The following is an 18,352-nucleotide window of genomic DNA, read 5'->3' as shown; positions in this document are numbered from 1 at the left end:
CCCATGAACTTCTGTCTGCCACCAGAGTGAACGCTGTGGATGTTTATGTTCTGTTTGGTTTTGAACTTTAATCCCTGGACAGTCAAAATTGGTTTCAAATAAAGTTATGTGAATAGAAATGAAAATTGAAAGAAGATGGCTAATCTCCCGAATGAACATCAGCTACAGCAGTCCATGCCACCAGGCCAGGAGGAACCGAAAACCAGAAGATAGACAGACCACGCCTAACTCAGCAAACCAGTAGAGCTATAGAATAATGAGTAAGGAAAACAAAAATAGTATTTAAGACAGCCAGAGAATCAACAAAATTATTATAATTAAAAAAAAAAACCCTCAGCCCAAATTTTTAATGGACTCAACATAAAATTTGAAAATACTATCTTAAAACCACAATCCACTGGGTGTGGTGGTGCATGTCTTTTAATCCCAGCACTTCAGAGGAAGAGGCAGGAGGAGGATCTAAGAGTGTGTGTGTGTGTGTGTGTGTGTGTGTCCCCAGCCTGGTCTATATAATGAGTTCCAGCAGAGAAAAAATGCTGTCCTGAAAGAACCAAAAAAGTGTCTTACAAGAGACCGCATTGGCAAAGACTCAGACAAAAAGTGGCAGAACAGGAAACCATATGCTCTCAAAGTAGAAGCTAAAAGCAAGCAGGTGTAGCCTTATCCATCCATGATAAAAGCTAGATTTCAAGACAGCTGTCAGGTAAGACAAAGAATGAAGGAATGATCCACCAAGACAGAAGAGGGTTGGGAATGTAGCTCAGTTGGTGGTGTTGGCCCAGAAGCCCCGAAGCCCTGGGTTCTATCCCTGACTACACAAACAGAAGCAGGGAGGGAGGGGGAGTAGAGGAAGGAAGGGGAAAGGAGAAGAAATGATTGAAAGTATATACGCTATGAATGTTCATATATTCAACTTCATAATACTAAATGTGAAGCTTCAAACCCTGGATAAATGGCCGAGGAGCCTTTTTAACATACCAAAGCCCTGGCCTCTTGGTTCTCCCAGCATCCCTCAGTTCCAACCTGTTACAGTATAGCTGGCATACCCTTCACCCAGAGGCTTGTCTCTATATAGCACAGGTATTTTGGTTTCCTACCATTTTTGTACCTTTTGCCTTCTGGCTGCTTCACCTGGTTCCCCTCTCTCCTTCCCCCTCCCCCAACATGGCCCAGCTAAGTCTGATCTTGTCTACGCTGGCTGATCATGTGTATGCTGTACTCTCCCAGCTGTAACTCTAGCTCTGCTCTATCTACAATGAAGTTTCTCCTCCACCACACCTAGGAGCAGTCATGTCCTTTCCTTTCCTTTTTATTTTTGTCATTCACTGAACAAAACCAAACAGTATTATGTAAGCGTATTGCCACTCATCAATCGATAATATCCAAGGGAGGGATTCAAGAACACAGAACTTCAGAATACAAAACTCAGAAATAAGCCCACAGCTATGGCTAATTCTCAGCAGCTGTTGAAAAGGAGAGGCCTCCAGAACAAGTGATGCTGGGAAAACTGATGTCCTCACACAAAAGAATGAAACTAAACTCTGTTCTCACCTGTGGGGGATGGTTTTGTGCACTGTATGTTTAGATGATTATTGGTTAATAAAGAGCTGACCAGCCAGTTAGCTGGGTAGAAGAGAATAGGGTGGGACTTTCAATTCTACTTAGGGACTCCCAGAAAGAGATGAAGAAAGGGAAAAAAAGGAATCACAAGAAGAAAGTGGAGAGGCCATGAGTAAAGTAGAAGCTTCAAGGTTCTTTGAAACGTTGGTTGGTTGGGGTTTTGCTGCAGCAAACACTGAGCTGAAATGGACGCAGGTGACAAGATGTTCTGCTAAAGGACGTGATGGATTCTTTGCTAACAACACGCTTATACTGGTCAGCTTACACTGCGTAATTGAACTGCATTTGTTGGGACTCGATAGAGAGAAATGCACCAAAGAACTTCTGGTGGTGTGCTGCAGTTTCTGGCCCCTTCAGCGGACTCTGGCTGATTGGCAGAGTGACGTCAGCTGAGACAGATGCACTTGCTGAGGCAAGCGCTGTAGAGGACCTGTGATGTTTGGAAGAATAGCAACAGGCCCAAGGGGCAGTGACGGAGGTTTGCCTGGGCTTGCTTATAGAGCGGGCTGTGTAACGTTTGCAGGTCTCAAGTCTTCACTGATCTCTGGTTCCCTGAGAGAGGCACAGCCGAGAACTTCTGGCGTCCCTCTTGGGTCCTTCCTGCTTGCTTACTTGAGCCAAGGCTAAGGCCTGGCTGTCTCTGCCAGGTAGTGCCATCGCTGCTGATTTGTGTTTGCTAACCTGACTCTATGGAGCCCAACTGCTGGGTATCTGTGAAGTGTTGAGAGTAGAGAGCTGCTTATGACAACCTGTGGACTGAACTGCTGGTTTCCAGACAGGAGCTGCTCCAAAGAACCTTTCTAAACAGGTCCTCCCCATACCCCCAATCCTTTCGTTTCCACTACCCCTAGTGGGTGGTGGGCTAAAAGGGAGCTTAAAGCATTTAAGAGCCATCATTAAAAATAGGCTTTGAAAAAATTCAAGTTACACATGTGGATGGACCAGGAAGGTTCACCACAAAGTCATGAGAACATACATGGACTAGAGGGAGCCAGCCAAGACTCAGACGGAAGGTAAAGGGCCACACGGCTGGGAACCAGGCAGCCTTGCCGGTTAGAATGGCTCAGAAACTGCTGAGCTGAAGCGTGTTAATAAAACGCCATGTCTCACTGTCACTTCTTTGGGAGCTAAAATGGGCTGGAGCTGGCACAGAAACACACTGAGCAAAAGAGACATAAGAAACCCCCAAATTACTTTTACATTCACCTCATACAAAAATCAGTCTAAAATGGATCAAAGACATTAATTTATGACCTGAAACCTTGAGACCACTACAGGAAACAAGGGGAGATAGTTTTCAATTCAGAAACGGAACAAGTATTGACTAGGATTCCAGCAGACGGAGAAATGGGACCGCACAAAAGTCAGAGTTCAGCACATTAAAGTTAGCAGAATGGAAAGACAGTCTACGGAATGAAATATTTACTATTCATCTGATAGACTATTAATATTCATGATATATAAGGAACAAAAAATTAATAACCAAAGGGGGAAACCCACACCAAATAACCCAATCTATTTGTGCAGAAGCGGAAATGGTTTGTAAATATGAAAATGTTCACTGTCCTTAGCCATCAGAGAGATGCAAATCAGAACTAAATTTGGGGGCTCAGCAAATCCCTCACTAAAGTGCCTGTCACATAAGCATGAGGACCTGATCTCAGATCTCCAGCATCTGTATCAAAGCTGAGGATGGCACATTTGTCTAACACTAGCACAGGGCAAGAAAGGCTAAATGGCTAGGCAGGTGGACCCTGGAGTTTGCTGGCCAACCAGTCTAGGTTATTAGTGGGCTTTGGCTCAGTAAACGAACAGATCTCAAAATATGAGAATGGTGCTAGAGAAATGCTTCTGGCTCATTCCTGGAAGCAAGGAGTGTGTACTGTTCTTCCAAAGGACCCAAGTTCAGTTTCCAGCACCCATACTTGGTGGCTCCCAGCTCTAATTCCAGCTCCATGGAAACTGATGGCCTCCTTTGGACATGTGCACAAAACCATACTCAGATACACATGGTTAAGAATAAAGACATAAGACACAACAGACACACCCTTACCTCAGTTCTATTCTTGCTAAGTCACAGCAATGCTTGGGACCAGCCTTGCCTAACAAACTAATGGCTACAACAAGCTTCAAACAGGGTTCTTTCTTGACACTCCCCAGTCAGTTCACACAAGACCAATGGCCAACTAGAGACCTCTCCTCAAATATGCGTTTGGCTCTACTGCTGCTCTCATTATTTCTTGCTCTGTCCGTTTGAAGGGTAGCTAGAGATCAGGAGAGATGCTCCTGCTAGTTCGGGCAAGCAATGCCAAGTCTCAGATTCTTAACAAGTGCAGGCCAGAGAGAAACAGCATGGGGGAAGTGGCATCGGAGAGTCTTAAGCAGCATTTCCCATTTCAATAAGGATGACCTCTTGTTTTATTGCTATATATCAAGAACCTTCTTGCTCCTAACCTCAAAAAGTTCTGCCAGTAAGAACTAAAAGGAAAGTATTCAAGAGAGACTGGATTCTTATTGGGTGTGCAATGCATACTCAGGCTTCATGTAAGTCAATCTAAGTTTCTTATCTGACCTAGGTAAAAAAGTTCCAGAATGTTCAGCTAGTTGTTACCAGTAACTCACACTTTAAACTATTATCACTAACCCCTTCAAATGGGAAGTAAACAGAGCCCTACTCCCAAAGGCCAGTGATCATAGGGGTTCATAGGATAAGAATGTCTACAGCAAAAATATACTGGGAATATTGCAGTCCCTTTTAAATTGTGCAAACGGGGTCACTGAGATAGCTCTCCACATAAGTGTGCTCCCTGCAAAACCTGGTGACCTGGGTTTGACTTTCAGAGCACACATGGTGGAAGGAAACCACTGAATGTGTTGTTTTTTAAGAAATTATGCAAGCCAAGTGCATGACTTGTAACTTAACCCTGACGTACAACAGCAGCGTCACCTGGGACTACTCAGGACCACAGCTGTCTCCCTCCTTGCTCTTTAGGGACACTAGATAAACTTAAGCTTAAGGCTCCCTTGGCCAGTGGTTCTCAATCTTCCTAATGCTGTGACTCTTAGTACAGCTCCTGATGTGATGACCTCCAACCATAAAACTGTTTTGTTGATAATTCATTAACTGTGATTTTGTTAGTTATGAATTGTAATGTTAATATCTGATATGCAAGATATCTGATATGTGGCCTCCAAAAGGGCCACGATCCACAGGTTGAGAACCACTGCTCTGGGATATGAAGTATTTAAATGAAAGCGGCATCCTCTTAAGTATAGAAAAAAACTTCTAAATGCTATTAGGTAATATTTTTGAGACAGAATTTAATGTAGTCCAGACGGACCTTGAACTTACCATGTACCCAAGGAAGACGGTCAACTACTGTTCTTCCGGCCTTCACGGCCCAACTGATGGAGTTACAGGCTTGCACCACACATGCTTGTCCCATGGCATACTGAGACGAGCACACGTCTAAGTTCACCAAGGACTAATCGGCATCATGACCAAAGACCTAACTGGCCATTTAAAGGTACTTTCTCAAAAACAAAACAGAACAAACAAAACCCCAAGAAACCTTAACCCGGTTCCAGTTTCTGACATTAAAATACTATATGATTTAGTTCACATATATAGATAAATCTCTATGTACCCTATTTTGCCAAAGGGATCCCTAACTTTTCTGAAGAGAGTCATTCCCTTCCCAGGAATGAGACCCCCACCTCAGGCCTTCCTCTGAGTGCACGTTTGGCCTTCTATATCCATCCTGGAATCAGCCTCACTGCTCTCCCTGGATACCTGGACTGTTGCAGGCTCTTACACAGATCAGTGCTGATTTGACTGTTTGGCATCAGGTAGTATAGACCGCATGTTAGCAAAGTGGAACTGGTGTTGCCCACAGAAGCAGAAAGAACTACAAGATCCAGGCGTCCACTGGCTGTAAAAGACCAAAACTGACTGGCACAGCCAGGAGGAAATCTGTGCCATGGACTTGTGCAGGAACAATGGCAGGCTACTGATGCAGAGTTCGGGCCTGAAGTATGTCTGACTTGTTGAGACTCATGCTTTTGGAGGTCTCTAAAGCTCCTGCAATGCAATCTCTTAGTAAATGGCACTGGGTTAACAGGATATCCACAGGGGACATCAATTCCAGACGGATGATTTCTTAAAACAGGACAATAAAGAAAACTTGAAATACAGAAAATATTGACATGAGATCAAACACTCAATTTTGAACCTGTATCTAGAATACAGAAAGAAAACTGAAAAATTATTTTTAAAAAGTCAATTCATTACAAAGGTAGGCAAAAGAGATGGGTAGTCCACAATAACAAAGAGTATATTAACATACTCACTCTTCAAAATGATTAACATGGAAACCGTGAGCACTGGTTTCTGTACAGCGGTTACAGATCGCCACAATCAGGACAATTTAAACGTGTTTGGGAATGGACAGCACTGTGACCCAGCAATGCCACTGGGTGTGTAAGAGTAGAGTTGCAGGGTATTTGATCACACGCTGAGCCCCAAGACTGTGTAATTTACTGAAAAGACCGTGCACTCACCTTTACTCCAAGAGCTAAATAAAGTCAACCTAGAAGAGGTGGAACAAGCAACCAGCTGACAGGGAGTGAACACAAAAAACAGAAAGGGGTGGGAACAGCCTTTGAGTTGAAGGGTTTTTAAAACACCATGGAGAGGGAAAAGGGCTTTTTCCTTCTGGGGCGTTGGTGGAGTAGGAAGGTCCACTGGGTGCTTTCTCTGCCTCTCTGAACTATTAGGTTTTCACCTCAGCATGTGGCTCTGAGTCTCCATTGGGAACAGCTGGGGTTTTTGTTTCTAAAACAACATATACCTGACTGAAAAGTGTAGCAATTCCCCAAACACAGACAAGCATAGACATGGCCCCATATTAGACCCGACTGGAACACAAAGTATTTGTCAAACGAGGTTCGCTGTTTAAAATCACAGTGAAACTACGTACAGTATTAAGGAAGACTGAATAAAACATGAGCAACCCTCACAATGAATATGCCACACTAGTAAACTTACAATTACCTCAAGAAGCTGAGTCCAAGGTTCTAGAAGCCAGGGTAGTGATGACCCTTTGGGCTGGGAGCATTAGGAGGGATACAGGTTTTTAGAGTGTTGAGAGTCTTAAATCCCTTGAAATGTATTCTTGGTGCATTTTCTGTTTATGTGCTGTATATGACTGTAAAATGTTTACACTGGCTAGCAGTTTGATACCTAAAGACTGAGGAGGGGTTAGGGATTTAGCTCAGTGGTAGAGCGCTTGCCTAGCAAGCACAAGGCCCTGGGTTCCGTCCTCCGGGGGGGGAAAAAAAAAAAAAAAGACCGAGGAGTGAAAGTTATTAAGCCTTTTTCCCCCATAATTGAAACATGGTGTTTCCACAAGAGCAGAAAATTTTGTGTGACAGTAAAACACTGCAATTTATAACGTGTCAAATCTGAGCCAAGGTGTTTCAGACAGTCAAAGCAGAAATTTACATTACTTAAGAAGTAACATCTCTGCACAGTTCCAAAAACAATTCAAACAGCTACGGAATGCAGAGTTCTCTAAAAATAGCTTGGCAAGAAGTCATGAGGAGAGTATCCAAAGCGTCCTCAGGTGTCAGGCACAGCAGCACACCCTCTACGGAGGGCAAGCCAGCCTGGTCTACAGTGACCTACAGGCCACCCAGAGCTTCTCAGATTCACTCTCAAACACCCCAAACCAAATCAAACCCAAAAGATTTACTGAGACTTACCTCATGATCTTTACCATTTGCTCACGGCGATGCTCCTGCCTTAACCTCTCGAGTGCTGGGATTACAGGCTTGTGCCCCCATCTTGACCTCCATTTGCTATTATTCAGTGTCAATTAAGCTATAACCTTAACATATTTCGAAAATTTATTTTAATAGAGGTTTAGTTTGAAATAGCAGTAATTCTGAATTAGGAAGTATAGCAGGTATACTTGAAAAAAACATGAATACTAACAGCTAGAGTTATGATGTAGCCAGTGAACACAATCTATTCACAAAGTCGACTAGTTCATATGTATGCGGGTAGACGCTGAGTCTGAAATTCTTCACATCAACTTTTTGAGCAAATTGCATTTCATAATTCAGAATGTTTTGGGTTTCTATAAAGTAACACAATGTATGTATCACAGATCTCAAAATAATATACAAATTGAGGACATTATTCTAATAGTAAACTATGAATGTTCTCATAAATGAAATAAAAGACTGTGAGAGGCCTCACACACAGTCTTTAACAATGCTTTGCCATGAAATGGGCTTTAAAGCTAAGGTGAACAAAGAATTGGTTGTCAAGTGTTTTGACTTTGGAATTATAAAGGATTCTGAATCACAGTAAGATGAAGTGCACGTGAACACAGAAAAGGAAAGTTTATTTAAGAAATTGTGGTGGCCAGGTGTGTGTGGTGGCACATACTTTTATTCCCAGTGCTGGGGAGGCAGAAGCTGGTGAATCGCTGAGTTCTAGGCCAGCTTTATCTACAGAGCCAGTTTCAGGACAGCCAGGGCTCCACACAGAAACCCTATCCTGAAGAAAATCCCAGCACCACCACCAAAAAAAACCCCCAAACCTAACCTAACCTAACCCAAAAAAAAAAAAAAAAAAAAAAAACCCAAAACAAACCAAAAAAAAAAAAAAAAACCCAAACAAAAAAACAAACCCCCAAAACAACCAAACCTGTAAAATAAAGACAGAGCAGATGAAGATCTGAATGTGGATTTCAAGGACCCGTGTAAAAGGAAAGGGACAGCTGTGTGTACCTGTACCCTTGTTTCAGATGTGGTAAACAAATACAGGACAATAACTGGGACTTCCTGGCCAGCAGCATAGCTTACAACTATCAAGCTCCAGACTGAGTGAAAACCCTTGTCCTAAGGGAAAATGGCAGAGAAAAATAAAAATACCTGACATCCTTCTGTAAACTTTCTTTGGATTTACTATCTAGTGGTTTCAGGCTAGTTCAGTAAGAATCTTGAAGGTCAGGATGGGTAATGCATGCCTTTAGCCCCGAGCACTTGAAAGGCAGAGGCAGGAGGATGTCTGTAAGTTTGATGCTAGTCTCATCTACACAGGTCAGCCAAGACTACATAGCCACCCTGTCTCAAAAAACAAAAAACAAACAAACAAAAAAACAAAAACAAAAAACAACAAAATGGGCTGGAGAGACGGCTCAGTGGTTAAGAGCACTGACTGCTCTTCCAGAGGTCCTGAGTTCAATTCCCAGCAACCACATGGTGGCTCGCAACCATCTGTAATGTAATCCAACGCCCTCTTCTGGTGTGTCTGAAGACAGCCACAGCGTACATATATTAAAAAAGACAAAAGCAACCTGACAAGAACCCTGAAGCAGCTCTGTGTATGGCGCATGCCTGAAATATTGGCACTTAAGAGGAGGCAGATGAAGAGGACCAGGAATTCAAAGTCACTGGACTATGTAATGAATTCAAAGCTAGCCTGACCTACAGAAAAGACACGGACTAAAAATAGCATGAGTTAATTTATATATGAATTCTTATTATGCATCACACAGATGGGAGTTCATGAATTCCTGAAAAACACAGAGAATTAACTAAGCTACAAAGAAATTTAATCAAAAGTTTCTAAATAGGACTGTCAATATAAATCCAAACTGGTAAAGTCAATGAAAATATATTTATTCAAACCTAACCATAGGATAGACCCAAGCTGAGTTATATAAACATTAGCTGTATGCTTAGTTAGTCCCTTAGGTATATATCATAGTCATATAAAATTTCTCAAAATATAAATCTGTACAGTAAAATCTAGCAAGTAAAAAGACATAATTTATATATTGAAGACGGTTTTTGTTGTTACAGTTGGATGGATTTATTTCTTAAAGGCCCAGTACAAAAAATGGTTGAAGAAAGTGACTTTTTAATAAAATATACACCCGTAGAAAAAAAACCTTAATATACTGATATTTAAGCAGTAAGAACTTAAGAAAACACTTCAATATCTAGGCACAATCGGTCAAGTATTAATGATAATTTCTGTCATTCCTTTAAAGTTTAAGCCAGCTTTTCAACTTGACTGTTGTTTATGAGTCAGTCTAACAGAGAAGGCACCTCTCACTCCCCTAAGGACCTTTTGAGAGTAATTATTTATAACACTTTAAAGAACGCGAGGTTCTATAGGTTATGTATAAACACAGTTATTTACATATCCCATTTGAGGGTAAACTAAATTACAATATAACTATGATTTTCATTTTTACATCTTATGATGGACATGACTTTCGAAGACACCAGAAGACAATCCTCCATATAAGCTTTTACATACAAGATTTAAATTAATGTGCATTGGTCACTAGTATATGCAAAGTCTATGAATTAGTGCAATTCTTTGTATCCCCAGTGCTTAGGGAAAGTTTACATATCATCAAGAAATCTCGACTACTACACAACTCAAATTTTTATGGCTCAATAGTCTAACCACTTAATGTTCTGTAAAAAATTTCAAAAAGTTGTAAGTGAAATATCAGAACACTTAATAAATGGTTTATAAAAATCTCTTTAAAACAAAGAGGATAGATGATCAGAATAAAGTATAAAACTTCAGAAATATAGATTTTACTGAAATTTATTTAGGGTGATAAAATATTGACTCTAGGGGGAAATCATCAAACTGTTGTTTTCTGATTAGATATTTTACTAACCAGTTGAGGTGGTCATCATTATTATTTTTTACTTAGTGGCTTATCTAGTATTGGCTGAAGGTAATTTATAAGAATAATCATCATCTTCCTCCAAAGGAGATGAGAAACTACTCCAGAAGAATAAGCCTCGGGCATCACAGGAAGTCAATCAAGACAGTGTGGGAACGTTAGGTTGATTTAAGCTCTATTTTACACAATGTACACATGTACAATATACAGTGTCACAGCTATACAGTTTTGCAGATTGGGTTTACTTACATTTCTGCGTATGTTCTTTTTGTCTAAAATACAAATATTCCACGAAAGTCTATTTACAAACTAGGAAGCTGCTTCAGAAACAGCATGACTTAGATATATATAAAGTGAAACCTCAGTACAGTCAAAGTGCAGGTCATGTTTGCAGTCTGTCTCTATCCCATTTCCTACGCGCAGTCTGAAGGACACTAGTTTTAATAGCTACTGGTCTCTATGTCAGGGTGTCCTTCACTCATCATAATGCAGTGACAGCAAGAACTTGTCCACATCCATTCCTGCTGGAAATGAACTAGGTAGCTTCTTTTTCTGTCAAAATAAAAACAAAAAAAGAAGGAAAAACAATAAACTCTAGGCCAGATAATTTTCTTAGCAAATCACCTAAAACATTAATTAGATTCTTTATTATAATGAAATTGCATCATTTTTGAGTTTTCTACAATCTATTTCTATAGGGAAAGACAGAGAGGTTTTACTAACCTAATTCAATGTTAGTTTAGGGCAAAAGGCACAAATGAAATCCAGAGTATATACATGTGAATGCTGAGACGAGAGAGACATGCTTCCTTTAAGGTGGTCATTTTTGTCAAATCATAAATTTTACAAAGCATTACCAACAGATACTGTTTTACTATACTGATTTACTCTCTGCATGTGCACATGTGTGTATGTAAGTCAAAGGACTGCTTCTGGAAGTGGTTTTGCTTTTACCTGGCTCTCAAGGATTGAACTCTATAGTGGGTCAGCCTTGAAGACACACACCTTTGCCAGCTGACCCTGCTGCTAACGCACATTAACAAATATCACTCACTCACCGAGCTCCAAACACTAACACAGAGGAGGTGCTTTTAAAGTATTAGTCTATAATACACTACCACACCACAGGGCGAGACTTATGATTTTAGGTTAAATGATGAGGCAGAAGAGGCCAGATTAGCCATGAACAGGCAGGCACAGCAATGACACACACTCCATACAGCATTCAAACTCAGGCTTGCAGGACACCAAATCTAAAAGCCACTTCTCTAACTTTTACTTTCTCCCCTACGGCATTCACATACTTTCCATTTAATCTTTTCAGTAATTTTAAGTAAATGCATTTTATTTATCAATCCTTGTACTGCCTTACTACAGACAATCCTGGTTAAAACACAAGGACATGAGTTTTTCTACTACTCTGCCAGACTCATTACAGACTATGGAAGAGATGGAGAACGCGTGGTGCTCCCCATGGTAATTCAGGTAATGGTAGTTTCCCACACTTTCTGTACTGCATGAAAAATCCTGGGTGATACCATGACAGAAACATTCACTTGTCCTCAGGATGTCCTTAGAGACAACTTGTATTGTTGGGACCAGGAAACAATACTAAGCGCATGGTTCTGAGGATACATTTAGTCATATAGCTGCAGCAAGCACTTCTGACCTCTCTAAACTCTGAAGGGACAGGAGTGGAACTGAAATGAAAACTTTCGAACTTGCCTTGATTTTCTTCTTTTTCATTGGTACTGATGAGTTTGCAAGATTTTTACTAGAAGTGCGGGAGTTTCTCTCACACTCATCTAATTCCTCAATTTTTCGTTTCTTCGTAGTGCTCCTTGAAGATGTTCTAAATTGCTGCGTGTTATCTTTTAGAGGAGTTGCTGTAGTCCTAGCAATTGCTGCTCTAGAGAGAATCATGAGCGTGTGGGCAGCCATGCTCACGCTGTTTTCGCTGCCCGTTTCACTGGCTGGGCTGCAGGCAGGCAAGTCAGCAGTGACAGCCGGGATCACTGCTCTGGGCACGCTGCCTTCCTCACCACAGCGTCTACTAGCAGGGGCCTTCATACTGTCAGTAGGCTCTTCTTTATGCTTTTCTCCTGCTCCTGCGCCAGGCGTCCGGGGTCCCGGCAAGTCACTATCAGCAGTCCTTTTTGCTGGGTTGTGTAGTGGAACATCCTGCAGTGTATCTACCCCAGTTAAAGAGCCGGCAGGTTTACTCTGCTCTTGTTTTTGATCCTTCACAGCCCCACTTACAGTAGTGGCATTTTTATTGTTTGAGGGTGTGGCTTGTTTTCTGGTCAATTCCTGCAGTGAGGCTATGGCTTTTTCATTCCTCAAGCTCCCATTCTGCTGCCCGCCAGGAAGTTTTGAGGTGTCTGGATTCTTCGGCCTTTCCCCATCACTGCACAGTTCATTCTCCTTGTTTGCTGTTGCTTTATGGAAAGATTCAAGGGTCGTTTCTATGGGGGAAACCTTCTTTTCAGACTGAACTTCTTTCACAGTGGTGTGTCGACTGGAGGCAGTTTCTGATTTAGATAAAATCTTGGGCACAGTTTTTTCCCTCTCTCTCTTGATGGCATTATTAGTAGGTGATTTTAAGGTAGAGGACAGAATGGGTGAGTCAAGGCGAGGAAAAGCTGTTTCCTTCTTTTCTTTGTTTTGGGAGGTCACTTTATACAGTGGCCCCTGTGTATTTGCAACAGAAGAAACAGTACTATCAAAACAAAGCACCCGCCTATGACTTTCAAATGGCCTGCTGGGAGGAGCTACCCTCTCTGCTGATAGGGGAATTGTAGTGTCTTCCATTTTTTTCCCAACTTCAGTGGCTGTATTCTTATCAGAAGCTTCAGTTCTACTGAAATAAAAATGAAACATCTTATTTTTAGCAATTCCCCAAAGTCAGTCATTTAAGCATTTTAATAACTTTTGGTATTTTTTGGTATTTTATGCTTACCTTTGTGTATGACATGCTTCTGAAAGACTGGACACGCTTGTCAAATTATTTACCTGTTTTCCTGGAATTATAAATTATTTTTTTAGAAATTACAAATTCTTTATGAAAGAATATATTTATTCTTCTGAAAGAGAATGAGTCAGATGATATTACAATGAGTAAATCATCTTATTTGCAAACTCTTTCATATACTTATTTCTTTAATACTTACATTGTTTTACAATATAGACTCACTCACTGTATAGAGGAAATCTAGATACAGACCCAATGATCTGCTTTAATTTCAGGCAAACAGGAATTCAACCTTCAGGGCCACAACTTCTAAAGCTCCAGATGGTACTTACTGCACCAATTCTCTACCAGTGTTTCTGAATGAACAGATCCCATGGATAGTGCATGCATATGACCAGGTTCCTTACAGAAAAATGGAGTTGTACATATCTTTTAATCATGTCTAGTTTAGTGATATGATATAATACAGATACCATGTTAATAGCTAATATTGTACTGTTCAGAGAAAAACGATGAGAAAGGAATTTGGCACAAATGTAGTTTTTAACTCTTCCAAGTTTTTCTGCCCATGGCTGGCTAAATCTGCAAATGTCAAAGAAACTGAGAAGGAAATTCAACTATACTTAGATCAAGTTAGCTGTTTCGGAAAGCACCTTGGGGATGAGTGCCTGATTGTGGCACAGAAGCAGAGGCAGGAGGATTTTTGTTTGTTTAAGCCCAGCCTGTTCTACAGAGCAAGTTTTAGGATAGCCAGGGCTACACAGAGAAACCCTGTCTCAACAAACCAAAAAACAAAAACAAACAACAACAAAAAAACAAAAACAAAAAAAACCCAAAGCGCCTTGGGGAAAGGAGCTATAATGAATTAGAAGTGGTATTTTTGAGACCTGGAGTTTGGTTGGAATAAAGTCAAAGTAATAAATCACAAATGGAGAAAGAGCCACATGAAGTAGAGATAGATTAGATGGGCTTTTCTCCACAAGGAAGCCAGCTGGTACATCCAGCCACACCATGCTGATATCAAAAACTCTGAGCACAAGATACCAAGAGCTGGGGAGAAACAAATACTCCAATTAGAGGATGAACTTAAGGTACACAGAGGACAGAGTGAAGCTACATGTCATAGATATGGTACCTGAGAAGGGCAAGAGGCCCTCACCACTTCCTCATCTCTGCCACTGCTCAGAGGAGCCACACACTGGGACTGCAGAAAGAGCAGACTAGGGAATATGGGGCGACATCCTGATGGAGCCAGAGACTCCAAGCAGCAGGCTGGAGACCGCCATGGAGGTGCGATAAGGGGTCTGAGGCTGAATCTCTACCCGGGCAACATCAGGGAGAAGCTGTACAGTCTGCTACAGCATCCTCATAGACTGAACTAAAGTGAACAAGTGGGCTCCTCCCATCAATCTTAGCATTTTAATCTTCGGCTTAAATTTTTTAAATTTCCTTTTTGTTGTTATTATTTTTTGCAATTTATACTTCTGTACTTTTAAGAGTTCGGGTATGGGGGGGGCTGTGATCAGGCTGTAAAATGAATAACTAAATAAATTAATGGAAATAAATAAAAAGAACTACAGGCAACTAAGGAAAGCTGAGAAGAAATAGTCTTCCCCAAGGAATGGTAGACCAGTTGGTTATTAATTACCAAGGATCATGAAATACATATGAGTGACAGTATACAGACTGATCAGATTCTATTTAGGGATACATAAGTACATACATAAGGATAGAAAAATTATTGAGAAAAGAAGCTGTGGATGTGAAAAGAGGAAGGAGTGCTATGAAAGGGTTGAAAGGGAGGAAAGGGATGGGGAAATAATTATGAGCACAAAAAATAAAAGAATTAAAAGAAGAGTTCAGGTGTAATGTAACGATTTGTATCGGCCCTTCCTTTCTCAAAACCTAACACACAATATTCCCCTATGGGCCTCATGCTCTAACCATATACCTTATCATTCTTGTGTTCCTCTCCTAGCTCCTTCTCACCTGACTTTTTAAATACTGACATCCTTTTATTTTTAAAAAAAAGTTTCAGAATCCCATTTCAAAACAGGATAACTACTACATAGAGAACTCAAACATACAAGCACACAGAAAAGGAAATCGACCCATGACTTAGACAAGAAAATTAGTTACCAGAGTGCATAAAATAACCAGTAATTTGAAAAAAAATGAAGCAAAATTTTATGAAGGAAGCTGAGATGATAAAAAGACCAACAGAAAAGTTCTAAAACTGAAAGAAACGACCCTCAAAGCCACAGGAGGAAGCACTGTCAGCACACAAAGCAAGCAAAGCAGTACATGTCAGGCATGGGGTTAGGGCCGAGCAGTAGTACAGGCATACATAAAGGGGAAAGAAAACATGAACCAAAGTTTCTAAGAGAAAGGATTATATTCAAGAAACCAAACCTGAATATAGGGGTAGAAGGAATTGATGAAATCCTTAGGTTCAGACAATGTATTCATTATCATAGCCAAGAGTTTCCCAGGTCTATACAAAGAAAGAGATCCAAACCCAAGAAGTATTAAGGGTCCCAAAATAGGGAGATGGCTCAGTGGTTGGGAGCACGTGGTTGTTCTTCCAGAAGACTTAGAGCTCATTTCTCAGAACTCACATGCTGGCTCACAACCATCTAGTTCCTGGGAACACAGTGGCTTCCTTTAACATCAGTGGCCACAAAACAACAGCCTTATACACAAAACAGACAAATCTTAAAAAGAAAAAGGGAACAACAACAACAACACCTAAAAATAATAGTGGCCAGAGAAGATCTCCCTTATAATATAATATATAGTAGCCAAATTTTCAAAACAAAAAAACAAATAAAGTAAAAACTGTAGGGGAAATACAGCAACTCATACATAGAGGCAGAAATATTAAAACGACATGAGATCTTGTCAACAACCCTTATGTCAGAAGATCAGGAAAGGCTATTTCAAGCCCCGAAATTCTAAACTGTAATTGCTATACCAGCAAATTACCTCTCAAAGTTGATAAATAAAAATTCTACAAGATAAGCACAAGTTGGTTCACAACCAAGCCAATACTGTAAGTAATTTCTCTATAATAAACGGTAATTTAAAAGGTTGACCTCAGAAATTAGACACTTGCAGATTAAACAATTATTTCTGAATGATGGTTATCAGAGAGATACTAAACAAATTATCTAATGGTTACTTATAGCAATACATGTATATATATATATATATATGTATATATATACACACATACACACACATATAGATACACAGATGTATCCAGATATATAGATATATATATATATCTGTATAGAGATTAAAACCCTCATCCTACAGGGAGGCTCCTAGGGCTCAGGTAGTAAACAAATTAATAACTTCAGGAAGTCACTGTGGCTATTCAGTCACCAGTCTCTGCTCTAAGAGGCATATATAAATAATCAGCAAGGACTGCAAAAGACAGTCACAAACCAGCACAGAAGACTGAAGAGGTTCATCACCCAAGCTACCTACAAAAAATAGAAACTAGTCCACCGGCCTCAAAGAGGCTCAGATCAACAGAGCTACCTAGAAGGGCCTCAAATCAGCTAAGTTGTATAGTACACTCGAGGTTTCTAGATTTTGTGAGCTGTCATCCAGGCTTGGGTGGGCTTCCTTAATGATACAGCAGTCACTTTTGCTCCTGATTACTATCTCTCACTCAAATCTCTGTCAATCAGTCCAGTAAGCTCACTGGGTAACAAGTGAGACTCTGAACTGTGGTTAGTTTCCTGGTTCCTCCCCCAAAACAGTGCTACATAACAATGATGCATCTCAAGGTTTCAGCAAACAGACAAACTTAGAAGCAGAAGGCAGTAAAGAATAAAGATCAGGGCAAAACCAGGGTCTAAAATCATAGGAATTCATCTCACAAAGAACTGATTCTGTGTAAAAAGATTAACAATACTGAAAAGCTCCTATCCAAACCTACTAAAAACAAAGGAGGGGGGGAAGGGGGGAGAGAGAGAGGGAGGGAGGGACAGAGAGAGAGAGAGAGAAAGAAAGAGCGCACTTGCTTCCCAGTTACCACCCACACTGGAGGTAGAAAGGAGCTATTACAAACATTCTCCAGTAAAATCCCTAGGACCCTCTGGGAATACTTAGTGGGGCAAGGAGATTCCTTCACTTCTTTTCCTTTTCCTTAATAAAGGGCCTCAAGTTGTTCGGCCTGGTCTAGCGTCTTATTTCAGCCTCTCATGGATGAGGTATACAGAATTTGCCACCACACAGGGCCAGGAGCTTCAATTTTATTCTGTAACAACAGGGAATTCCTGAAATGTTTAGGTACCAAGTTATAATATATTCTAATACGAACAGGGGAAGGGGTCACTTCGCTAACCAATATAGAAGAATTAGAGAATCAAGTATCTCGCCTTCTCCCAAAGGACAGCAGGGTAGGTAGGACACTACTGATGACAGAAAATGAGGAATATTTGACTGAGAAATACCTGTCAAGAGTAACTCAGGTTTTTGACAACATTTGTCAACATTTGAAAACATTCAGTTGTTGCTTCTGAGATACAAAGTTGATTTTAACTCTTTTTTTAAAAAGTACCTGTAATAGGCTTGTTTCTGAGTCCCTGAGCCTTCTGGGATTTTTGAGGAATGGGGAATTGAGTGATACTTCTATTACAAACAGGTGCTGCTAAAGGCATATGAAGGACCTAAGAGAAAGAATGAGATAAAGAAAAACCCCTATTAATTATGCTGTTTCAAATAGTTCCCCACACCATTTTTAGTTCATAAATGCTACCTGCTGAGGAGGAGTGGAGAATGTATTTCCATTCTGTCCAACTACAGACACAGGTATCATCCCCACCATTCCTTGAAGAACAGGCTGTACTGGAGAAGCAATTATGATGGCAGATCCTAAAAAAATAATTCTAATATCAGATTTCCTCCATAAATCTTTTGACAACAATAAATTAGTATTCTGAAACAAATTCTGTGACCAAATCTTCTTTCTTGACAATTTCTGCAATAGCTCCAGATTCCTGTCCTCACCGCTTTTAATACAGAC

General features: G+C 40.6%; 1 protein-coding gene across 2 annotated transcripts in view; it reads right to left on the bottom strand.

Moving 5' to 3' along the window:
* Positions 1-9,291: 9,291 nt before the first annotated feature.
* Positions 9,292-18,352, bottom strand: part of LOC116906548 (protein NPAT) — a 36,632-nt gene continuing 27,571 nt past the window's right edge. The window contains exons 14-18 of one of the 2 annotated variants that reach the window (XM_032909259.1): positions 18,086-18,201; positions 17,888-17,996; positions 13,303-13,363; positions 12,069-13,200; positions 9,292-10,895 (exon numbers count right to left, since the gene is read on the bottom strand). In XM_032909259.1, the coding sequence (XP_032765150.1) occupies positions 10,818-10,895; positions 12,069-13,200; positions 13,303-13,363; positions 17,888-17,996; positions 18,086-18,201 (1,496 nt within the window). In that variant the 3' untranslated portion in view covers positions 9,292-10,817. Of the gene's footprint in view, positions 10,896-12,068; positions 13,204-13,302; positions 13,364-17,887; positions 17,997-18,085; positions 18,202-18,352 lie in introns of both variants that reach the window. The other variant, XM_032909258.1, reaches the window with a different exon arrangement.

The sequence above is a fragment of the Rattus rattus genome, chromosome 8, assembly GCF_011064425.1.
Source record: "Rattus rattus isolate New Zealand chromosome 8, Rrattus_CSIRO_v1, whole genome shotgun sequence".
In the NCBI taxonomy this organism is placed as follows: domain Eukaryota; kingdom Metazoa; phylum Chordata; class Mammalia; order Rodentia; family Muridae; genus Rattus; species Rattus rattus.
This window is presented reverse-complemented; position numbering and strand designations above follow the sequence as displayed.